This window comes from Mus caroli, unplaced genomic scaffold, assembly GCF_978045245.1.
Source record: "Mus caroli unplaced genomic scaffold, Mus_caroli_1 scaffold_14, whole genome shotgun sequence".
In the NCBI taxonomy this organism is placed as follows: Eukaryota; Metazoa; Chordata; class Mammalia; order Rodentia; family Muridae; genus Mus; species Mus caroli.
Window position 1 is genome coordinate 77,702,606 of NW_028227269.1, and position 25,869 is coordinate 77,728,474.

General features: G+C 43.5%; 2 protein-coding genes across 3 annotated transcripts in view; one reads left to right on the forward strand and one right to left on the reverse strand.

Annotated features, from left to right (window-relative positions):
• Positions 1–656: 656 nt before the first annotated feature.
• On the forward strand, positions 657–14,207 carry Rdh12 (retinol dehydrogenase 12). The gene is made up of 7 exons (XM_021179503.2): positions 657–896; positions 2,620–2,738; positions 3,169–3,324; positions 4,396–4,500; positions 5,287–5,496; positions 10,176–10,365; positions 13,558–14,207. The coding sequence occupies exons 1-7, from the start codon at positions 829–831 to the stop codon at positions 13,658–13,660; spliced, it is 951 nt and encodes a 316-aa protein (XP_021035162.1). The 5' UTR covers positions 657–828; the 3' UTR covers positions 13,661–14,207.
• A 9,359-nt stretch (positions 14,208–23,566) lies between these two features.
• Positions 23,567–25,869, reverse strand: part of Zfyve26 (zinc finger FYVE-type containing 26) — a 70,057-nt gene continuing 67,754 nt past the window's right edge. For both annotated transcript variants that reach the window (XM_021178747.3, XM_021178746.3), the window contains exon 42: positions 23,567–25,501. In XM_021178747.3, the coding sequence (XP_021034406.1) occupies positions 25,298–25,501 (204 nt within the window). In that variant the 3' untranslated portion in view covers positions 23,567–25,297. The remainder of the gene's footprint in view (positions 25,502–25,869) is intronic.

Genomic DNA, 25,869 nt, shown 5'->3' on the forward strand with positions numbered 1-25,869 from the left:
TGAAGCCTGCTGATAATGTGTAACATATTCTATCTTGAAAATAGCGTGTCACACCATTGCATACACTAGCAAGATTTTGCTGAAAGGACCCTGATATAGCTGTCTCTTGTGAGACTATGCCAGGGTCTAGCAAACACATAAGTGGATGCTCACAGTCAGCTATTGGATCACAGGGCCCCCAATGGAGGAGCTAGAGAAAGTACCCAAGGAGCTAAAGGGATCTGCAAACCCTATAGGTGGAACAACATTATGAACTAATCAGTACCTCGGAGCTCTTGACTCTAGCTGCATATGTATCAAAAGATAGCCTAGTCGGCCATCACTGGAAAGAGAGGCCCATTGGACACGCAAACTTTATATGCCCCAGTACAGGGGAACGCCAGGGCCAAAAAGTGGGAGTGGGTAGGTAGGGGAGTGTGTGGGGGAGGGTATGGGGGACTTTTGGGATAGCATTGGAAATGTAAATGAGGAAAATACCTAATTAAAAAAAAGAGAGAGAAAGAATTTGAAAAAAGAAAGAAAGAAAGAAAATAGCGTGTTGGGAAGGGACTCCAGTATTGCCAAATTCTCACTGCCAATATAAGGTGAAGCCCTAATCTTTCCTTAAGCCCCACCCCTCTAGGACTACATCTCCCAGGAGGCTGTGCTCTGGCAGCTCTCGGATTTAAGTAAGATTCTGGGCATTGCTTAAGCCAGCCAGTTGCTGAGTGCCCCGAGTGAGAGGAACCAAGAGACAACAGAAGCTGCCAGGAATTGAAGCTAGAGAAGGATCCTCCTGCTAGGTTGAGGGTGGTAGCTGCAGAAGCAGCAACGAAGAAAGTTGACAAGATGCTGTTTATCTTGGTACTGCTCACGTCCTTCCTCTCCATCTTGTATCTGACAGCTCCATCCATCAGGTTTGTTTTAATCCAGCAACTCAAAGATACTTTACGAAGATGGTTTTGACTTCTAAAAGAAGAAGGAGGGAAGGTGGCGGAGGCGAGATTAGTACATTAAAAACAGGAAAGGAGGGGTTATGGATGTCTCTGCAGAAACCGAGAAGGAAGCGCCTGGGTGGGAGGAGGTGGGGCTGATTTGAATTAGGATGTCCGAGGAAGGCAGATGAGTAGATGAGTCCTGTGGCGCTTTCCTCTGATTCCTTTAGGTTTCTCTGACACTTTCCTTTTCTTTTCTGTCCCTAGATGAGGTGAGTGTCATGGGGACTTCATCGTTAAGGGACTCCTTGTCAAGTCTTAGGCACTCTGGGAAGGAAGCAAATGCTCTTCCCTTGATACTTCTCTCAAGAAGTGTTTTGGAAATGACTCACTGGGGATTTGTGGAGGTGCCAAGAAATGGCTACTCTATGTGGAGGGTTTAAATTTTGTTGATGATTAGAAAGGTTAGGAGCCAGGTGTGGTTGTGCGTGCCTTTAATCCGAGCACTCAGGAAGCAGAAGCAGAAAGATCTCTGAATTAGAGGACAGCCTGATCTACAGATCGAGTTCCAGGGCAGCCAGGGCTATACAGAGAGACCCTGTCTTGAACCTTTGCCCCCTGGTCCCCACCCCCCGACCCCCAAAGGAAGGTTAGATAGGCATACTGAGGACAGAGTGTCAAAGTGTCATACTTGTTCCCGGCCACCCTTAGAAATGACTTAAACATCTTTGGGCTTCAGAGGTTTTTTGTTTGCTTGTGTGTTTTTGTTTTTGTAATATCTAAGTAATACTGAAATGGCGGGGGAAATTAATATAAATGGCATATGGAAAGATAATATGTATGGAAAATGTGGAAAGATAGTGAGTGTAGAAACTATCTAGCATGGAGGTAGACTGGGTGCAGAAAGTGTTTAAACCTGGACAGAAAATGTATAGAAAATCAAGCCTGGGATAGACCTCATGAGTATAGAAAAGTGTCTAGCCTGGTCTAAATATTGAGTGTAGAAAGTCTAGCCTAGGCTAGACAGTGCATGTAGAAAGTATCGAGAAAAGGTAGTGTATAGAAAGTGTCTAGCTCAGTGTCTGCCATCCAGTGATGTTCAGGAAGTATTCTAGACTCTCTGGTCTTGTTTTCAACAAGAAAGCTTTCTCTGTGTGCCAATGGCCTAAATAAAAATCCATAACAAAGTGCCAGAAAGTCACTCAGGATGCACTCTCTCTAAACAAAAGAGACAACTGAGGGGGAAGTAGTTAATGTGTCAACCCAGATGCTATCTGCTAGTTCCTATAGTAACTATTGGAGTCATAGGGCTCAGGACCATTGAGTCCTCTAATGTGTATCACCCATGTGATTCCAATGTGGGTCAGAGGAGGAAGCTGACCCATGGGAGTCTAGAGATTAGACCGATAGAGTTTTTATCTGACAAGGAATGTCTCCATTGGCCCTGGCTCAGGAGCATTTTCTCTGCTTGCTCAGGTGACTATTTTTAGCTTCTGGACACATGACCTTTCAATTCTTGTCTATGAGCTGGCCACTACCTTGCCCAACCAAAAAGTGGTCCATGCAAATTAATTTCTAAAGATGATAAAGTCTTATGACTCCAAGTTAAAGGCCTCCCTCTTTGGGTTTATGTGTCCTTTTTCTTTAATGCATCTCAGCGTGACTTTGGGGAAATCGTGGATGATTTTCCTTCCTTTGGCGACAGGAAGTTCTTTGCTGGTGGAGTTTGTACAACAAATGTCCAGATCCCAGGGAAGGTAGTGGTCATCACAGGTGCCAACACAGGCATTGGCAAGGAGACGGCCAGAGAGCTTGCTCGAAGAGGTGAGTCCTTTCCTTCGGTCTCTGTGGGGCCATACTTTCTGCCCTCTTCACTGGGGTTCTGCCTGAATTTCCTTGTCTTTCTTCCTGGCCTTGAAGGCTCTAATGGGAATTCAGGGAAACTGGAATCCAAGTCCAATCCAAGTCCAACTAATTTATTCTGGCTTTCAGCATAGTTCCTTTCCCTCCTGCATCTTTACTATTTCAGAAAGTAAGGAGAATAACGTCTCAGTGTAATATTAGTTAAGTCAGTTATTGTAATGTAGCTACTAAGCAGAATTAAATAAAGGGTTCTTGGCCCCACTGGGAGAATTTGGAAGTGGCAATATGGCCACTTCACTGCTGTTGGGACAGCTTTGAGTATGCTCTACCTATCAGCCCTAGCTCACTTCCTGTACCTCTACACACATTGCCCTGTTTACTTTGGTCCCAGGAGCACGAGTATACATTGCGTGCCGAGATGTGCTAAAGGGAGAGTCTGCTGCTAGTGAAATCCGAGCAGATACCAAGAACTCCCAGGTGCTAGTGCGGAAATTGGACCTGTCTGACACCAAATCCATCCGAGCCTTTGCTGAGGGCTTCCTAGCAGGTAAGGTTCCAGTGAGTGCCAGGAAGGCAGGAAACTAAGTGTGGAATGGCTACTCCACCTAGGACATTTATGGCCCTTGCATCATACCCATGATCCCACTGGGCAGGTTTATGTAGATAAACCAGCTGGGCAGGGAACTGGCAAAGGGATGGCGGGTGGACAAGCTGGACAGGATCCTTATCGGCATTTCGTTCCACAGTGGGAATCTTGGCGGTGTCGTCTCCATGTCTGAGCTTGTACCTTGGCATAAGGTGTGGCCTAGATTCTGCTCTTTTCTTTCATCCAGAAAATCAACCTTCTATGGCTACAGGCACTAGATGAGTTTGTGCCATTGTCAAAAGGCTCCTGTGTCTTGGGAAATTACCAATATATACCAAGAAATACAGCTCCTCTGAAAGGGTCTGCAACCCTATAGGAGGAACAACAATATGAACTAACCAGTACCCCCAGAGCTCGTGTCTCTAGCTGCATATGTAGCAGAGGATAGCCTAGTTGGCCATCAATGGGAGGAGAGGCCCTTGGTCTTGTGAAGATTATATGCCCCAGTACAGGGGAATGCCAGGGCCAGGAATTGGTAGTGGGTGGGCTGGGGAGCAGGGCAGGAGGAGGGTATAGGGGACTTTAGGGATAGCATTTGAAATGTAAATGAAGAAAATATCTTTTAAAAAAAAAGAAAAGAAAAAAAAGAACTACAGCTTCTTGAGGGACAAGGTTTAGGTTTGCCTTATTTTACTATGTCTTCTCAGGGCCCATCAATGTGGGCCTGCTCCAGAGTTGGTAGTTAGTATGCATTGGCTTTATAAATGAACAAATGGTGTCCAGGATGACAGCAGCAAGTAATATTAGAAACCCAGTGGCAATGGAGAGTCCCTATCACACAGACAGGTCGGGCTGGGGATAGTTATTGACTTCTGAGCCAACACCTTATCTTGGAAGGCAAGAGAAAGATGAGTGTTAGCTTTGCCCAGCAAAGAGTATGCACAGATGGAAGCCAGGGTGAACACTTGGGATAGTGACAGGTTGATAGAAGATGCCTTGCTAGCCATGGGTCTTCTTGATTGTTCTCAACAGAGGAAAAGAAGCTTCATATTTTGATCAACAATGCGGGAGTGATGATGTGCCCATATTCTAAGACAACAGATGGCTTTGAGACCCACTTTGGAGTCAACCACCTGGGTAAGTATCTTTGGGTGATAAAAAGTGAGTTCTAACCTACCTGGTTCTTTGTAGGAAGATAGCTCTGCACCAGGGTTCAGGATCTCCACTGGTCCTCATAGAGCCTCACAGAACCCTCATAGGATTCCCCCTACACTAGACACATGGCTAAGCAGTCAAAAATGTGACTCTGCATTCTGTCCAGAAACCTCATCTTGGAAGATGCTAGGGAGAAAAAGTATCATCCTTGGATGGGGCAATGGCAATGCAGGGCTTGCTGCACAGGGTCAACCTGTGGGTACTCAGGAATCTGGATTTGGCGGGGGAAGTAACATTTGTATGAGAACTGAAACAAGCCTTGGGCTTCTGGAACCAAACCTTGAGATGTTGACGCACAAGATAAATTGTTGCTCAGAGTTTCTGGTGAAGATTCCTTCTAGTCAAAGGGGCATGTGGCATATTCCTGGATCCTAGGCAAAAATGTTATTTTCCCTGACTACTATAGCTTTCTTTCTGTATGAGTGTGAGGGCCCACAGTTATACATAGATATTGGAGGCTAGCAGATAGGTATATAAACAATAGATACATGAATATAGGTTAGATACTGTCTTACTGCAGTCTAGCTTTGTCCCTTGCTTTGGAGAATGAACTAACTTAGAGTAAATGACCAGTTAGCACTCAATGTATCAAACGTTATTCGCACTCAGAAGACAGAGAGCTGGTTCAGAAGTCCTGCCATTCGATCCACACACCTCTGAGCCTGGGGATGTTCTACCTGGAGGTTTTCCTTCTGGATTGCTTTGCAGGACACTTTCTTCTTACATACCTGCTGTTGGAGAGGCTGAAGGAGTCTGCTCCCGCACGGGTGGTCAACCTTTCCTCAATAGCTCACCTGCTTGGCAAGATCCGTTTCCATGACCTCCAAGGCCAGAAACGATACTGCAGTGCTTTTGCCTATGGCCACAGCAAGCTGGCCAATCTGCTCTTCACTCGAGAACTGGCTAAGCGGCTCCAAGGTAAGCGTGGAGAAATCATAAAATATTAAGCGTCTTATTATTTTAAAAATTATTTATATGCTTATATGATATCAATGATATTATATATACTTAATGTTTAATTAGAAAAATAATAAAATAGATGTTTTATTATTTTAAAAACAAAAACAAAAACAAGAACGAAATCCTTGGTCCAGGTTATAGGTAGAACCTTCTGGAACCAGACTGTTGAACATACTTTTCTTAGCAGTCTTCTGTATAGTCTAGAAAATGATAACTGTGCCTAACAAAAAGTTAATAAGTGAGTTTATTAGGTATAGAGCACACAAAAACAGAAGAATAAATAGGTTGGAGTTGTGACTGAGAAAACTGAGTAGAACACAGAACAGCCTCCAAGTAAAAGAGCAAGTGGCCTCAGGCGAACATTAACAGCATCCTCAAAGCAGGCGCCACGACGACAGCCAGCAGGGACCAACTGTTGGGACTGAAGCAGTCAGTTGGAACCCCCTCCTTTAGCTTTTTCTCCACAGATGAGCTTTCAGTGGCTGCACTCCCTGGTCCCTGGTCCCTCTCCAGGCATTGTTTATTATGGGATGGACAGTAATAACCTTGGTTGGAAAGACTTTACCTTCTAGCTGTCCTCAAGAACACAGTGTCTTTTTGTTCGTTTGGTTGGTTTGGTTTGGTTTGGTTTGGTTTTCCAAGACAGGGTTTCTCTGAGTAGCCCTGGCTATCCTAGAACTCACTCATTCTGTAGACCAGACTGGCCTCAAATTCAGACATCTGCCTGCCTCTGCCTCTTAAGTGCTGGGATTGTGGGCCATAATGTGGCTAAGAACACAATGTTTTGTTTTGTTTTGTTTTTTAACACTCTTAGCATTTTTCCCTTTCCCCGTTACAGAGCCAGGAGCCATCCTGACCCAGGGAAGGGCAGGGGCTTTTGGAAGACCTTTGACATAACTATGCTTGAGCCTGAAGGAGGGCAACCCAGCTAGCTTCTCCGTGGGTTCAAACAGCACGGAAAATTTTTACCAGTGCAATGTACATTCCAAGAAGGGACTTGTGTGCTGTGCTGGGAGGAATGAGACCGTGTGCAGCATCTTGGTGCTGTTGCACAAGGAAACACTGTATCTAAGAGATGCTGGAACACTAACCTCACCTGACATCTGTTACACTTTTGCCTCCTGTTGTTTCATTTCGTTCTTACAACAACCCTTTGTCACAGTCAGAGTGGGTAGTATTCTTCTATTTTATGGGTCAGAGCTGAGATGGTAGAAGTGGCTAGATCAGGATTATACAGCAAATGGAGCCATCCGTCTGTACCTCGGGAATTACTTCTGTAAAGGAGTACTGGAACATGGGCTCTCTGCTTTAAGCCTAGAGCTCCTCCTCCTGTGTGTCCTTCTCTGAGTTCTGCTAAGCTCCAAAAGGGTCCTTGCCTACCATTGGGGAGTTAGGACTGGATTCCGGGATCCTGGGCCTGAGTTCTTGCTCTTCCATATATGAGGGCTGTGTATATGTAGACCTGTTCCTTTAACTTCCCCAGCTGCCTCCTCAACTGTTACAGGATTAATCATTTTAATTATTACTAATTCTGCATTTCCCTGGGGTCTAGGTAATCTGTAGGCTCTGATGTCTCTGAGTCTTGGGGTCTACTTGATATTGTGAATAATTCAGAATTTGAGAATAACCTGTATCAGAATGCCAAAGCAGAATAGGACAATTGTGGAAATGAATAGTAATGTAGGAAGCTTTGTGTACCCGGCACTGTACAAGCTTCAAACTGTTCTAATGAGGTTAGCACTATTATTTTACTCCCTCTACGAATGAAGAGAAAGGCACAGCCGTATTAAGGAATTTGTTTAAGAAGGTAGCTGAGAGGTCTCATTCTGCAATCTAGCAATGGGAATCTAGCACTCTTTCCCTCATGTGAGGCATTGTACCTTGATCTGCAGCCGACTAGATATGAGCTTGGGTGATTTATTTAATTTCTCTGCATTTCAGCTTCCTTAGTACGCGAGCATCTTAATGTTACCTACTGCATAAGCCTCTTTTTTTAGCATAGAGACGTGACCAGCCTCTGCCCGCTATTCAACAAGTCCTCCTACCCCGATTAGTTAAGCAAGAAGGCGCAATTCCAAAAAAGGAGAAGCAAAGGGTGGGACAGAAATGTTTGACCTTGGTGGCAGGTGACACCTGTGTTGGGTAGACCTGGTATCAGGAAGAAACACTCTCTCACCATCAGATGATCAAGAGTTTTGGCCAGACCTTTGGACATTTATTGAGGCAGTGAAGAACTAGGTGCTCAGGCTGTATATTGAAACGGATTAATAAGGAACTTAGTGACTTGGTCCATAACCCTCCCCCACAATGTCCTACAGGTCAATTGAGGATAATCTTTCTCTAACAAGCCATAATTAAGCAGCCCAATGGCAGCCTATACCAAACCATATTCTTTTTTTAAACCAATTTATTTCCCCATGGTGCCATCTTTCTCAACCAGCCAAGGATGCATTTACAACTGGATTTATTGTCCAAATGTTAACAGGAATGGCATCATTTGTCTCAGCTGAGACTGAGCAGTCTCCTGCTTGAGTTATTCCCTAAGCTACCTTGTCCATTTTGTCCACTGCAAAGTGATCCAAATTTGCATGCCCCATGTTCCCCTATTGCCAGAGATTCCTAATCTACAAATCCGTGTTGCAGATGAGAGTGCATCCCAGGAACGGACTGTGGAAGGCTGTGGAATGTCACCTTAAACTCAGAAGCACCTGCAGGATAGCCGGAACCAAGTCTAAATGGCTGTTCCTTGGTTGAGTTTCTTATCCAGCTGTCAGACCTCACCTTCATTTTATTTTCTCCCAGCTTTGGACAATGACTACTTTCTAAAATAGTTACAAATGAAAAGTTGTACAAGATTGATGAGTTGTTTTTTTTTTTTTTTTTAAATAGAATGTGTGTATTATGTGGCCAGTATCTTCACTTTAACTTGTTTGTGAGAGACACTCTGTTGTGACATCAAAGGAAGCTTTGGAATTCTAGCTGTGTCTCTTCTTGTTTAAGGCATCCACTGAGATATATTCTGTATTCATAACTTAGGTGGCTGCAGAACTGGTATTGAATTCATAGCATCATCAGAAGGGAAAGTGTGATATAAGCTATGTGTGTTAGTAGAGTGGAAACTGAAAGTCAGGCACGTTCTACCTTCTAAATTAGAATCTCAAAACCTGTGTACTTTTCATTTAAATTGCTGGGAAACTCCAAGTTATTCGCCCATCTTCCATCACACTGTTTAAGATCTCACTGATTCACTGATGCAAGCTGTTAGTGGCTCATTGCGCCAACAATAGCTCTGCTAGTAGCTGATTTATTTTCCTTCAGTAATGTCGTATAAACCAAACAAAACTAAAAAGAAATGGGATAACACAGGCAAAGTGCCTTGTGTGGTCCTGGTAGGTAAAAAGTACAGACAGCGAGGTGGTACCAGAGTTGTGTTGGGGGCAGCATAATGTCCCATAATTCCCACCAACACCCCTCCATCCACACCTCATAAATGCACTTGCCTAACTAGCCTCTACCTCAACCTTTCAAACAGATCGTGGCCCCAAAGCTTCTCCCATACTAGTGGCAAAGATACTGCTATTAATGATTAACACTGCTAGCTCCCACATGCTTTTATTCGTCATATGTAAGCCCCCATATAAAATAACATTGAAATAGGACTCTGCACTCAGAGCCTAGAAAGCTGAGTAGAGATCTTTCTCAGAGAGGTTAATTCATTACTAGGCAGGGTGAGCAGAACCTTTTGAAGCCTAGGCTTTTATTTCCCAAGTCCCTTCTTTTTTTTTTTTATTAATTAATTAATTTTACATCCGAACCACAGTTTTCCCTCCCTCCCCTTCTCCCAGATACCCTCACCCCCTTCCCTCTTCATTCCTCTTTCATTTCTCTTCAGAAAAGGGCAAGCCTCCCATGGATATCAACCAGCCCTGACATATCAAGTTGCAGTTACCCTAGACACCTCCTCTCCTATTAAGGATTGACAAGGCAACTCAGTATGAGGAAAGGGTCCCAAAGGCAGGCAACAGAGTCAGAGACAGCCCCTGCTCCCACTGTTAGGACTCTACAAGAAGACCAAGCTACACAGCTACAGCATATGTGAGGAGGGCCTAGGTCAGTCCCATGCAGCCTTCCTCGTTGGCGGTTCAGTCTCTGTGAGCCCCTGAAAGCCCAGATTAGTTGATTCTGTGAGTTTTCTTGTGCCTTTGACCTACAATTTGTTCTGCCTATAAGACATGCTAGGGTAAATAGATGGTGCAGAAATTGTGGAAGTGGCTAACCAATGACTTTGTCCAGCTTTTGTCCCATGATTTGAGAGAGCCCATCAACTGACACTATCTGGAGGGCCAGGACCAGGCTGGATAGCCCAGAGACCTATGATAGAACCAAACAGGACTGGCAGTAGAAAAAAAAACCAAAGAAGTCAATGAAATGATTCCTAGTGATATTCTGCCATACTCATAGATTGGTCCCTAGCCTAGTTGTCATCAGAGAGGCACAAACAGATGCAGCAGAGATCCACAGCCAAGCATTAGGCAGAGCTGGGGAAATTCTATGGAAGAAGGAGGCAAAGGATTGTAGGAGCCAGAGGGACTCCTACACCGTGTCTCCCTGGACTTACTGTGTCCTCTTTGTTCTAGGGACTGGAGTCACCGCCTATGCAGTTCACCCAGGTGTCGTCTTGTCTGAGATCACCAGGAACTCCTACCTGCTGTGTTTGCTATGGCGGCTCTTCTCACCCTTCTTCAAGTCCACTTCTCAGGGAGCTCAGACCAGCCTGCACTGTGCCCTGGCAGAGGACCTAGAGCCCCTGAGCGGAAAGTACTTCAGGTAGGAGCTGGTGGTGCCCCCTGTGCCTGCGAATTCCAGCACCACTCAGACTCCTTGTGCCTGATGATGGAATCCAGGCTCAGGTCAGGTCTGCAAACCAACTGCCGTGAGTTTTCCAAGAAGACTTAAGTTAGAAAGAATTGCTTTTCTAGTTCTGTTTTATTCCAATGTGCCACATTTCTGTGAGCACCGTTCCTTTCTGAAAGCCGCAAAGGCTTTCCCTGTTTGTTGTCCTATAACAAGAATGTTAGCAGGGCCTCTGGATTTTTTTCCTCTAAGGCTCTGCTGATTTGACATTTGGATTATTTGGCATCAAATAAGGGGGAGGTCCTGTCTACCCAGTGGGAACCCTCCCCTTCAGTTGTGTCAAGACTGGCCTTGCCTGTTGGTGTGTAGGAATAGAAATTTGGGTACCACATGTGAACACAACTCTACATGTAGCCAGAGCTTCCAAATAAGGAATCCAAGATAAAGGTTCCTTCCCTCTCCATGATTTAATCCAGCCCAGTTTGTTCTGCTGCTCTTTGCTAAGTGAGGCACCATTTCTCTCTTCCTCTCTCTCTCTCTCTCTTTCTAGAATTATTTATTTATTTTATGTATATGAGTACACTGTAGCAAATATACTGTACAGATGGTTGTGAGCCTTCATGTGATTGCTGGGAATTAAAGTCAGGATCTCTGCTTGCCCTGCACCCCAACACCCTGTACCTCCCATTCGCTCCAGCCCAAAGATTCATTTATCGTTATATGTAAGTACACTGTCACTGTCTTCAGACACATCAGAAGAGGGCATCAGATCTCATTACAGTTGTAATGAGCCACCATGTGGTTCCTGGGATTTGAACTCGGGACCTTCGGAAGAGCAGTCAGTGCTCTTAACCACTGAGCCATCTCTCCAGCCCGAGGTACCATTTCTCAACGAGCAATTAGAGTAGTTTAGTGTCTGTCATAGGGGAATGGATGAGTGACAGCAGCCAGTACTGCTTGAACCCTTGGGCTGTGTTTGCCTCTCAGTTAAGCATGCTGAGTGTCTTGATTAATGCAGTCATCTCCAGCTGCCTCTGCCTCCCGAGTGCTGGGATTAAAGGATCATGCCACCACCTTCCATCTCTTGATTTACTTTAGAGGCAGCTTTTTACTATGCAGTCCAGTCTGCTCTTAAACTTAGGATTCTTCTGCCTCAGTCTTCTGAGTGCTAGGATTATAACTGTGGCCCAGTATGCCTAGATTCTTTTTCTTTTATAATGTGGCCACTGGAATTTTCAAATCACGTATGTGGCTCCTGTTTCTGGTTTGCATCCTTTGTTGTTGTTGTTGTGTTTTGTTTCTTTGAGACAGGGTTTGTCTATGTAGTCCTGGAACTCATTATGTAGACCAGGCAGACCTTGAATTCACAGAGATCTGCCTGCCTCTGCCTCCTGGTTGGCAAGTACTGAGATTAAAGGTGTGCACCACCATGCCTGGTATACATTCCATGTCTATTGAGGAAATCTACCCCACAGTCTGAGTGTTTATAGTATTGCCTTATGAGTGTTACAGATGCTATATAGTCATTTAATGTGATTTCAGAAATAGTTAATTAATAAGGGATTTTCATGATACAATGTTATAAACAAACAAACAAATAAACAGACAAACGATAGAATACAAAACTGTAAGTGCTGGAGACATAGCCCAGCAGCTAAGAGCTCTTACTGCTCTGACAGAGGAATGCAGTTCAGTTCTCAGCACCAGATGTCTCACAACTGCTTGTGACTTCAGCTCCAGGGGATCTGACACCCTCTTCCTGCCTCTATAGGGACCCGCTCATAAGCACAAACCCTCACACAGGTACACATATATAATTAAAAATAAAATCTTTTTTAAAAACATGTAAACATTTGTTACAAATACATAATGAATAGTCTAGAATAGTCTGTGCTTAGTAACAGTTACTTCAAGGGAGCCTGAGGAAGATCCAGGCAAGGTGTGAGAAAGGATTGCAGCTTCTTAGCTCAGGCATTCTTTATCATTTTAAACGTTTTTAGAAGAACATACATTTATTTGCTGTCTTTCTAGTTAAAATACATTTTAACAAAAGAGAGACTTCCCCAAACTAAATACACAATACAACTTTTGAATAAAAGGAATAATATACATTAACTTATATATATATATATAAACAAACTTTATATATATATATGTATATATATATATATATATATATATATGTATATATATATATATATATATATATATATATATATATATATATATATAAACAAACAAGGCTGATGAAAAGGCGGATCAAAGGGTAGGCTTTTCTTTTCCATCAGAATCAGATTTTACAAGCATCATATAGAAGTTTTGTAAGTATAAAAGATGGAAGCGTGCCCTATGGGGCATTCTATCTCTCTTCCATTATTCCTCCCGGAATAACCAAATCGCTCTGGTAGAAATTCAGAGTTTCTCTAAACTTAGTAAGAAAGTAACCATGGTGTTATCTGTGACTCTGCCACCATAGGGTTACAGGTATTTTCATATCACATTGCATCATTGAGATAATTTCACAATGTCTCTTTTGCTCACAATTACTTTGAAGTAGCATTCATCCATCTGGTATTATATCTTATTGTAGACTATAGTAAGAAAAAGCCTATGTATTGCTATTTGAAGTTTACGTTTATATGTATATGTGCATACATGTTTATTTTTTAAAGATTTTCTTCAATCTCTGTGTGTGTATATATGAGCATGTGCATGTGTGTGAGGCCATGGAGGCCAGACAGGCTTTTGTATCCTAGAGTTTTGTATCCTGGAACTAGAGTTCCAGGTGGGTGTAAGTTGCTTGACATTGTACTGGGAACAAAACCCAGGTCCTTTAGAAGAGCAGCAAACATTGTTAGCTACCAACTCATCTCTCCAGCCTCTATGTTTTGGTTTGTCAAGATGGTCTAATTGCAGTCCAGGATAGGTTCCAAGTCACTCTGGAGCTAAGGATGGTTTTGAACTCCTGATCTTCCTGCCTCTGCTTCCCAAGGGCTAAGGTTATTTAGGCTGTGCTACCACATCTGGCCTGAAATACTTAATTCATTTCAGTGTAGTTTCTTTAGGTTCAGCGCACATATTTTTATATCATTCTAAATCTATTCTGAGGACCATGTTCCATGAGGGCCAGTTTTCATTCTAACATTCATCCTTTCTGCCTACCAGTGACTGCAAGAGGATGTGGGTATCCTCAAGGGCCCGGAACAAGAAAACAGCTGAGCGATTGTGGAATGTCAGCTGCGAGCTTCTAGGAATCCAGTGGGAATAGTTGGCCCGAAGACCAGAGCCTTTTCAGGTCCAATCCATGCCAGAAAAAAAAGAGGACCAAAGAGAAGGTTGACCTGAAAGGATTATCCTGGCTTGCTGCTGCGGTGACTCCTGCCCACTAAGAAGCTTCCGGAACCCTGTACACACACAACGTTTTTGTGAGGCAGGGTCGGAGTACAGGATGATAGTCACATTTCCAGCTCATTCTCAAAGACTTAGAGCATCCACAGCTCTCCGGGGCAAGAGAGCTGCCCGTGGGGGTGGTAGAGGATCCTGGGGAGTTGGATTAGTTCCCCCCCCCCCCAGTACTACTGACCTGAGCTTACACGCTCACAGGGATACCAGCATCACACACTTCTATACCCTCCAGCTCTAGATTGGTCTCTTTTTCTTTGAAATGAAATGTTAGTCACAGCCCTGGAGTCTGGACCAACTCAGGAAGACGTAGCTCACTTTGGCCAAGCTTCATTTCTTTCCTTTGAGCATCCTGGAGCCATTGTATGAAGTTGGGCCTTCCCGTTTTTCACCATGTAGATCCCCCCCCCACCCTAAACCGTTCTCTTTACCTCAATTTTTAGAGAAATAAAGATTTATATTATTCTCATTGCCTGGTGTCTTTTCTCAGGGAGACATGGAAGAGAGAAAATCAGTCTCTTAGTCCAGTGAGATACGGGTCCCCCTACTCAGCCACTCACCCGTACATCCGGAACTTTCTCACAATACTGTGTCTGTCTGGGCACAGAGTAAGCTGGCCAGGTTAGGTGTTCAGTCAGCTCTTTCTCTCTCTCTATACAATTTTTATTAGATATTTTCTTCATTTACATTTCAAATGCTATCCCAAAAGTCCTCTATACATCCCCTTCCCCGTGGCCGCCCTGCTCCCCAACCCACCCACTCCTGCTTCCTGGCCCTGGCATTCCCCTGTCCTAGGGCATATAAAGTTTGCAAGACCAAGGGGCCTCTCTTCCCAATGATGGCCAACTAGGCTGTCTTCTGCTACATATGCAGCTAGAGACACGAGCTCTGAGGGTACTGGTTACCAGAGACACTGAGACTTATAGAGGAGAAAGTGGGGAAAAAAAGCCTTGAAGATATGGGCACAGGGGAAAAATTCCTGAACAGAACAGCAATGGCTTGTGCTCTAAGATCAAGAATTGACAAATGGGGCTTTATAAAATTGCAAAGCTTCTGTAAGACAAAAGACACTGTCAATAAGACAAAAAGGCCACCAACAGATTGGGAAAGGATTTTTACCAATCCTAAATCTGATAGGGGACTAATATCCAATATATACAAAGAACTCAAGAAGCTGGACTCCAGAAATTCAAATAACCCTATTAAAAATGGTGTACAGAGCTAAACAGAGAATTCTCAACTGAGGAATACTGAATGGCTGAGAAGCACCTGAAAAAATGTTTAATATACTTAATCATCAGGAAAATGCAAATCAAAACAACCCTGAGATTCCACCTCACACCAGTCAGAATGGCTAAGATAAAAAATTCAGGTGACAGCAGATGCTGGCGAGGATGTGGAGAAAGAGGGACACTCCTCCATTGCTGGTAGGATTGCAAGCTTGTACAACCACTCTGGAAATCAGTCTGGTGGTTCCTCAGAAAATTGGACATAGTACTACCAGAGGATCCAGCAATACCTCTCCTGGGCATATACCCAGAAGATGTTCCAACTGGTAATAAAGACACATGCTCCACTATATTCATAGCAGCCTTATTTATAATAGCCAGAAGCTGGAAAGAACCCAGATGCCCCTCAACAGAAGAATGGATACAGAAAATGTGGTACAGGGGCTGGTGAGATGGCTCAGTGGGTAAGAGCACCCGACTGCTCTTCTGAAGGTCCAGAGTTCAAATCCCAGCAACCACATGGTGGCTCACAACCATCCGCAACGAGATCTGGCGCCCTCTTCTGGAGTGTCTGAAGACAGCTACAGTGTACTTACATATAATAAATAAATAAATCTTTAAAAAAAAAAAGAAAAAGAAAATGTGGTACATTTACACAATGGAGTACTACTCAGCTATTAAAAACAATGAATTTATGAAATTCTTGGACAAATGGATGTATTTGGAGGATATCATCCTGAGTGAGGTAACCCAATCACAAAAGAACGCACATGATATGCAGTCACTGAGAAGTGGATATTAGCCGAGAAACTTAATACCCAAGATACAATTTGCAAAACACATGAAAATCAAGAAGAAGGAAGACCAAAGTATGGATACTTCAGTCAGGTCTCTTTCAATGTCAGTATTTTATTGTGAGAACTGAGATAAGTATGGCTTAAACTACAGAGCCATTCAGCACCACCATGGATTATGATTGGATAGATTTGACATATAAATACAAAAATAAGCGAGCCTCTACCAATTCATCTCCCTAAACATGGCTCTCATTAACTCTAGCTCTCCCGTCTTCTATGTTATGGCCTCCATGGCCTCCTTGTTGAAGGCCATCCCAAAGAGGTAGACAGATGTGAGCAATGTTATGACCCTTTGGCCCAAGAAGCCATCTTTATTGGTCCCAGCTCTAAGGCATCCAAAGGGCATCTGTTGATAAATGTTCTCCTTTTTTCAATAAAACATAGCTTTAAAATTTTTATTAGCATATGTTGATCATTCAAAATATGGGTTTAATTATGACATTTGCACACATGTGGGTGTAGTACTTTTATCATATTTCTCTCCATTATTCACACTCTTCTTCTTTTCCCTGGAAATAACCTTTAAACTCTTTTATTATTTTTTCTCTATTCTGTCTCTGTGTAATGTGTGTGTGCATTTGTGTGTGTGTGTGTGTGTGTGTGTGTGTGTGAGAGAGAGAGAGAGAGAGAGAGAGAGAGAGAGAGAGAGAGAGAGAGAGATGGATATTGAACTCAAGGCTTTGAGCAAGTACACAGATGAAGTCAAGACAGAAGAAATGAGTACCTATTGTACTGTATTGAAGGTGAGCCTGAATGTCCTCTATGTGTTGGCAACAGGAACAAAGACTCAGATGCATGGAAGGTGGGAATCAAGCACTCCCAGAGGCTCTCTGTGCATTAAAGCACACTATGGGTATGGGGGTAAAGATTCACACATGTGACCCAATCCAGGTCTAAGAGATAAGCAGTGTGAACAGTGACACATGGAACAGGCTTGGGGTGGGCTTCACATATATGACAGAGGGGTTAGATATAGGCAGAAGAAGCAAACCCATGTAGGGGCTGCAAGAGGCTAGCTACTCTAGCTCCTCTGTCCAGGGCATCATGCTTATACCGAAATTAGCATTGATGTGGCAAAAGCCAATACCCTGATAAGACCTGACAGAGAGAAGGCAGCTCCTGATTATGATGCCCTAGATGTTGCCAACAAGATTGGGATCATCTAAATTGAGTCCAGATGGCTAATTCTAAATATACACATTCTTTTTTTCAAGAAGAAGAAGAAGAAGAAGAAGAAGAAGAAGAAGAAGAAGAAGAAGAAGAAGAAGAAGAAGAAGAAGCAGCAGCAGCAGCTGAATTTAGAATTCAGGTAGTTCCCCCTCCATTTCAGACATATTCATCCCTAAGTGTTCCCCCAAAACTCATGGTCCAGGACAGGCTGGCTCCCTGGCCCTGTGACAAGGAGAAAGCAGGGCTGGCTTCTGAGAATGTAGCTAAGTTGAAGTGCTTCTCTGCTATGTCCTAGCACCATGACAGTCTGCCTCACCAAGGCCCAGAAACAGTGGAGCCTGTCAGCCATGGACTGAAACCTCTGAACCAAATTAAGTCATCTCTCCACTGAATTTGAAATACCAATGAAAGGATGAGCAACCCAGCCAGCTCCCTGTACTTCCCCAAGCTCCTCTCCCTAGTCTTCAACCTAGTCCTCTCTTGTTCTTTACTTCTTAGCATCTACACTGATGTTACTATGTATGTTAGGAGATACTGGACTAGCAAGAAACATGCCCAAAGTTCTTGAACAGGGCTAAAAACCCTAATCCTCAGTATAAATATACATGGAATGCTATTATTATAGCAGTTGCCATTCCAAAAAATATATATTATTTAAAAAATTACCACATTATCCATAAATACATGGATAGAAAGATAAATTGCACAATGATAAATGTGTGTTATATGATAAAATTTAATTAAAAAATATGTCTATATAAAATTATATATATATACATATATACATACATACATATATATGTATCTATATATGGAAATGTGCAATTAATTATGATCTTCTTCTCTACCCATTCTAGTGCTGGGGATTAGACATAGGGCCTTACTCACTCTAGACAAGCACACTGAGTTATATTGCATCCTTAATATTTTGGTTTCAAGGCTAGCCTTTAATGGCTGAGCCATATCTCCATCCTTCTGATGAACTCTTTAAGAATGGTTGTCCCTAGAAAAAGGCTGATGGGAGATCATTTTTCAATTTTTAAAAACAGGATATACTCACATCTTATTGGAAATTCAAAATGATTAACTTCAGCAGAGCCTGCTAACAGCCACCCATTCTGGGTTGAATGTGAAATGTCCCTGTCTGACTCAGACTTGTTGCCTGGTTGGAGGTACTATTCAGGGGTAGGTTCTGGAAACTTTCAGAAGTAGAACCTTGCTGGAGGAAGTCCCTGACTGGCAGCATGCCTTTCAAGGGTTCCAGTTCCTTCCTCACGGTCTGCTTCCTCTATGTAACTAGGTGAAAAATTCCCTGTTATACTTTCCACCACCTTGTCCTGCCCAAGAGCATATGGGCAAACCACCATGCACCGAGTCCTCTGAAACCACAAGCCCCCAAATAATTTGTCTTCCATTAGGTTGTTTCCACAAGGTATTTAGTTATAACTAAGAGAAGGCTAAAATATGCCAACCAATAGTCGTTTCACACACTTCCCTTTTATGACTCTAATATACCTGTCTCAGTATCATTAGCTCTGCCTATATTGTAAAATGTTTAAACACCAGGACTCATATGTAATTTCTCTGGTGTTGGCAAGTATTGTTGAAAATTCCCCAGATGATTCCAATAGGCTACCGGGACTCTGGACAACTGGTTCAAGACAACCATGGTGATCACATTTGCTTACCAAGCAACTGGCTATGGTAAAGGCATGCAATTATAGCCAACGGGACATAGAAAAAGTCTTGGTAGATTCTTGAAAAGATTTCTGAATTTATTAAAAACTGAGGTGGATGACTGTAATTAAACCCAGTGCTCTGGAGGTTGGGTAGGAAGATAGTAAGTTCAAGGCCAGCCTAGACTACATAGGGGGTTTTCAGTACTGTCTGAACTATATAGAAAGACTCTGTCTCAAAACTGAATGAACAAATAAGTACATACATAGACTCTAAGTGTAAAAGGTGAGGCATAGGGAGGATTTTGGGTTTTTCTTTTGTTGTTGCATGATGTTTATGGCTGAATGAGATTTCTGAATCAGCTAAAAGCATTCTGTGTCCATGAGTAGGGCTGACCCAACAAGCTAACATGCTGAGGTTAGTAGTGGACAAGATGGGAAGAACTGGGTTGCTGACCCAGTAGGGAGTCAGTAGGGAGTCACAGAATTAATCAAGACTTGAGCTGCCCTCCTTGAGACTTCCTGTTATATCATAATAAGTTGCTGTCACCATTTAAGTTTGGGTCTTGATACAGTGGCATTATGCTGCACTATCTTGTTGCATTATGATGCATTAAATGTTACTCTAACATTGCTAATATTTAACCATTTTTATTTTACTGCCAGTCTCTGTTTTTTTGTTTGTTTGTTATTTTTGTTTTTGTTTTTTTTTAGAGAGGGTCTCAGTATGCACCGCAGCCTGGCTTGGAGCTTGCTACATGGTCCTGGCTTGAATTTGCTTGGTCTTTTTGAATTTGCATGGTAATCCCAGGTCTTTCTGAGATTACCAGTGTTTGTTACCACACCTGACTTCCTTGCCTACTTTTGTCACTTTTAACTTCTTCACCTTCCAAATTAATTTTGACATCTACTTCACTGTATTTTCCTTTGCCCCTTGGTCCTGTCATTATCAGATGTATAAAAAAGAACTTTTTAAAAATTCTAGCTACCTCACTATAAAAGACACAAAAACCTGGTATTTTTTAAAAGAAGCTAAAGCCTAGATTGGGCAGGTTCTGAGTTATTCTAATTTATATCCCAACCATATGCCCCTTGTGACTTGCTGTTTGAGCCTCTCCCAGGCTGTTTCTGTTCCATCAGCCTGTCCTCAGGGTGCACTTCTCCTGGCCATGTGCTCATGATCCATCTCCTCTGATGGCAGCCTCTTGCTCTCTCTGTCTCCACCCTACCCTATCCCCACCGTGGTCTTTCTTGAGGCTTCTCACTGGATTCTCAGGTTCCATCTTTCTCTATGTACTGCCCAACCACAGTCTCTAGCCTTTTATTAACTAATAGCTTTAACATGGAGAGTAAGGTTTACATAACAAAGAGAATGAGAATTCACTCATCTGGGGGCAACCAGATTTTGGTGTTCAGAACTGAAACTGAGACTCTTATTTTACCCAATGTGTTCAGCCTGTTTTCTCTATGATCTCCATTAGCTAAAACAATCAGCCAAAGAGACATAGAACACAAGGAACAGCTTATTCTCACAGAAGAAGAGTAGCTGGTACAAGAAACGGTGCTAAGTTTCCATGGCTTACTCCAGGAAAAATCTAGTTCTTGCTCATGTCACAACCTAGAGAAGAGATAGAGTGGCCTGTGTCAACTATTAAAAGATCAATGGTGAGGCTAAAAAGATGGCTCAGCAGTTAAGAGCGCTTGCTCCTTCTGCAGAGGACCTGGGTTCAGGTCCCAGCACACACATGGCTGCTTCCAACAGTCTGTAACTTCAGTTCCAGGGTATCTGATGCCCTCTTCTGGCCTTGATGGGCACCATGCATGCATGTGATGCACAGACATCCATGCAGGCAAAACACCCATACACGTAAATATAAAAAAATCTGGCCGGGCGGTGGTGGCGCACGCCTTTAATCCCAGCACTTGGGAGGCAGAGGCAGGCGGATTTCTGAGTTCGAGGCCAGCCTGGTCTACAAAGTGAGTTCCAGGACAGCCAGGGTTATACAGAGAAACCCTGTCTCGAAAAACCAAAAAAAAAAAAAAAAAAAAAATCTGAAAAAAAAAAATAATGTCATTGGCTCCATTGCTCCTCAAGTCCTTGAGTTCTCCACCTGGTGTTCTGAGTGGAGCAGGAAAATGAGCAAGACCATGGGAACCAGTTGTTACAGACATGTCTGATTTATAAAATGTCATGTACTTGTTTTATAAAATGGATTTGTCTTGCTTTCTTCCCAGCACCTTTTCGGTTTTGATTTAAACATGTTCCATTCTGTCCATTTTCTTATGAAGAATTTTTTTCCTATCTCAGGAAATTATTTTTATATTTGGTGCTTTGGTAAATGTACTATTCCTACTTAAATATAGTTAATTTCACCAAGACGAAGAATCCAATAGAGGTGTTACTAAGGATGGGGGAGTTTTGTGAGTCATGGACCACGCTGGTTGGCACTTTGCAGTGATGTGGTTGATGGAGACTTACCCATGCTCCTGTGAGTAGCCCCAGTAAACTCACTGGTTAACCAAGCTACACTGGAGAGGATTTCTTTGTTCTGTCATTGGTACCCTAGGCCAGTTGAATATATGTCTGTCTACATCTCCCCAAGAAAAAAACATAAGCAAGAGGAGCCTGTTTCTACCAAGGTAATGTAACTATTGACTTGCCTGGGTGGATCTACTCTGCCTCAGCCTCAGCCAAAGGTGTCTGGCAACCCAGTCTGTGTTGGGTTTCTAAACACATTGTTCATCTGTCTTACATTCAGATGGAATGTTCCAGTGTTCTTTGTTGTGACATGTCTTTGTGTCATGTCCACACCAGATGTTTTCAGGTCTCCTTTCTTTTTTTTTTTTTTTTTTTGGGTTTCTGAGACAGGGTTTCTCTGTGTAGCTCTGGCTGTCCTGGAACTCACTTTGTAGACCAGGCTGGCCTCGAACTCAGAAATCCACCTGCCTCTGCCTCCCGAGTGCTGGGATCAAAGGCGTGTGCTACCACGGCCGGCTTTCAGGTCTCCTTTCATTATTATCATTTGCTTGCTGTGTTTATTTTTGTTGTCTTGTTTTTGTTTAGTTTTGAATGAGAAATAGGATGAGTTCGAATTTCTGGGGAGAACAACTGCCATGTAAACGAATGCTCTCAGGTCAGGTATCCTTCTGTAAGCATATGGCCCCAAGAGAAAGACACGCAAAAAAAAAAAAAAAAAAAAAAAAAAAAAAAAAGAGAAAGACAGGCAAACAGTTTTTTTTTTTTGTTTTTTTTTGTTTTCCCTAAGCTTGAGTTATGCTCTTCTCAAATACCATACAGGTGGTTCTTCAAAAAAATTCACAAATCAATTGATAGTAAAAATATAGTTGGCTAATTTTTTTTTTTTGTCATGCTAGGAATCACAAAGTTTTAAAAAAAATGGCAACTCACTTTAAAAAAGGTTTCAGTGTGCCATCTGTCTCCCATCACCTGAGCAAAAAGCTATGAAATTGAGATCCTATTTCAAGAACAAAATATCCCATAAAGCTTGTAGATATCAGGGGCAAGACTGGTGGGATTGGTAGGGTGAGCAGACACTCTCTACCCCACTGGTGGGAGAGTCGAGTGCGATTGGAATACACATATCCTTTAAGTCAGCAACTGGGGATCATCCACTGCATGATAGTTTGTTGTGGCAAGAGTGCTCCCCACCCACTTCCTGTCCCGGGAATGATACACTAGGTATTGGTAACCCTGGTCTCCTGAATGCTGGGATCAAGGGTGTGTGTCACCATGTCCAGCCTCCTTTTAAGGTTTTAAAATTTATTAATATCATCTATTTAGCATGTATTTGTGCATGCACATACAGACACGTTTATGACATGGTGTGTGTTCTGGAGGTCAGAGGCCTGGAAGAGTCAGTCCTTTCTTTCCATCTTCATCTGGGTGCCAGGGATCAAACTCAGTTTGTCAGGCCTGTGCGTTGAGTGCTTTACCCGCTGAGACATCTCCTTGGTCCACTAACAGTTTTTAATACATAGGGAATTAGAGGAAATCCTAAGTGAGTGAATGGTCACTCCAGGAATTGTTAAAGAGGAAATCAGCCATTTGAACTTTTTTTTTTTTGGTTTTTTGAGACAGGGTTTCTCTGTATAGCCCTGATTGTCCTGGAACTCACTCTGTAGACCAGGCTAGCCTCGAACTCAGAAATCCACCTGCCTCTGCCTCCCGAGTGCTGGGATTAAAGGTGTGCACTACCACTGCCTGGCCCACTTGAACTTTCTTTCCCACTTATCTTTTTTTCCCCACAGAACACACAAAAGACGGGAGTCTGGAAACAGGGAGTCCAGTGGAGGCAAGAGGATCAGGAGTTAAAGATCACTTTTAGCTACACAGCAAGTTCAGCGTCAGCCTGTGCTATATGAGATCTTGTCCCAAAACAAATAGAAGTCATGGAATGGAGACGCGGTTCAGCAGTTAAGAGCATTTGTTCTTAGGCAGGACTTGAATTCAGTTCCCAGAAACCCCATTAGGAAGCTCGCAAGTACTTGTAACTTCAGTTCCAGGGAATTGGATACCCTCTTCTGGCCTCCACAGGTGCCAGGCATGCGTGTGGTACATACATACACACACACACACACACACACACACGCACACACGCAGGTATTCATGAAAAATTTTAAAACGTGTGTTTATATAAATAAAGCCATGGGGCTGGCGAGATGGCTTGGAGGCTAAGAGCACTGTCTGCTCTTCCAGCAACCACATGGGAGCTCACAACTGTCTGTATTCCAGTTCCAGGAGACCTGACACCCACAGAGACATACATGCAGGCAAAACACCAATGCACATAATAAATAATAAAAAAATTTAAAAAGCTGATGAAGCTAAGAAGGTGGGATAGGCAGTTTATTGTGGCTTGGTTGTAGGAGGACACACAACCCCTCAACATGTACAACTGCTTTGATATTATTGTTGCTTTTCAGGAGACCACAGTCTTAGGTCTGCAGTCTTTTCTCTGCTAATCTGGTCAATGGTCCACCTATTTTACAATTCAAGTTAGAAGATAGTCAGGGAAATCTGGTAATGACATCCTAAATCGAGGGCTGCAAGACTTACAACCCAGTTGTGTAAAGTGCTTATGTTCAGTGCAAACATACACAGCCTTGAGTGTAAGCAGACCTCAGGCAATGGGGGTTCCTGTGAGCTGTGTGTGTTCTATGCATCAGGAAGGAAAGGCACAGTCAGACCTCAGCCTTAAGTGAGCTAGGGTTCTGCTTCAGCCTTTCTTCTCTATTAGGACCAAAGCCTGGAATCTGACAGATGTCCATTAACAGCTGTTAATTAAGAAAATCTTGGTTCAGAAGAAACGAACAGGGTTTCTAAGCACCAGAGACACTGACTTCAGTTTCCAGTTCCTGTTGCCTTGGCAGCAAAGGGAGACAATAGGCTGAGCTCTGGCTGGTGGGAGACTTGGGGCCACAGGCCTTTCTTTAGGGCTCTCATTTGCAAATACATCACCAAACTGCAGACCCTTTCTCTCAGCACCAGCTCACCTTAGGTGAGAAGCAGATGCATATTAAAGCCTTCACCTCGGATGAGGATGACAGACCCAGCTCTGAAGCAAACCCCATCCCCCTCAGTGTTGCCTCAATGAGCGAGGCCTTTGCATATCCACCCCGTGGCCCTGAGGAGACCAGATCGGAGCACGAGGGATGGAGAAATGGTTTCTTAACTAATTCAAGAGGTACACGCGGGAATGGAATGCAAACAGGTAGAGTCTAGCATTCACTCAGTCCCGTGATCCCGGCTACCATTTCTCTCCCCAGCCTCTGAAAGAAAAAGCCGTGTGTCCTTACCCATCAATCCTGCAGCAGGGATACTGACAAGAGCCAGCTTTGTGCTCAGAGAGGTCTGCCTTTTCCTTCCCTCGGAATGAATGTGAAGGAGCCTGGCCTGACCTTCCCATATCTGACCCTTTATACCACTGCCAGAGCTTTCAGATGTCTACACTTGAAAACCAACCTTGTGCTTGTGAGAGGTGTGGCGGGGAAAGCTGCCATCTTCCACAGCCATGCTCCTAACATTCTCTCTGAAGTTTGGGCAGAAGCAACCTTTTGGCATTGCTCTGTAATTCTGTTGATCCCCCCTGTTAGGAGGAGCATGTATGTCTGCATAGAGGGAACTGTGCACGAACAGGCCGACCTAGGACAAGAACCAAACATACCGAAGGTCTTCAGACCAGCACAAAGCAGGAAGTAAAGCGCCTCTCTTCAATGGAGGAGTCTCATTTGTTCAGAAAATGCTTGGGCGTAAACACGAGTGCACAGGAGCATGCACACGGATGTGCACACATGCGCACGCACAGTCACTCTGAGGTAGAAAGAAGTGGCTATCTCCAGACAAACACAGAGTCTACAATTTTACATGGCACTTGTGTGAAAGGACCTATTCCTGACCACTCAGGCAAGTACGGTCCAACTTGCTCATTCCAACCTGCATCAGGCGCACAAAGTCCCACTCCACAGGAAGACGGAGATGGAGGGCATTGTGTGGTATCCTGCCTGTCGTCATAGTTCCCAGGCTATGGTTTCCAGGTTCTGCAGCCCAGGGTCACTTCCTGGAGCCTGAGCCATGGGCACCGCGGGAGTGGCTTGTTAGAAGCCACTGAGCACAGATGTCCTGCACTACAGAATCCCCACTGCTTTTGGCAGCCTGCTGCACCTGCTGGACGAGGGCGGCGGCCTGCGAGTGTTCTTGCTTCACGGCAATCAGGTAGGCAGAACGTAGCTTGCAACATGTCAAATAGGCCCGAACCTAGGGATTGGGGATGAGACATTTGGAAAGAAATGACTGCCAAGGAAAATCAGCGAGCACAGAGGGTATCAGAAAGCACAGGCAGACGAATGGTATTCTCGCTCACCTATTATTCTTTCACAACAGCCTCAAGTGTTCTAGGCACCAGGCTAGTGCATGGCAGGAACAGTGTTTGCCTTTCCTGCCCCTTGTATTCTTGGTGCAGAGCTGGCAGTCAGTGTTCAGCTAATGAGCCTTACATGGGCGACTGGATGTATGTGCAAATGATCATGCCTTTACATGGGCGACTGGATGTATGTGTAAAGATCATACTTTCCTTTTTGTGAAGGGTTTACAGATTCCCGTTCTCTAGTTGTCTATTTTCAACA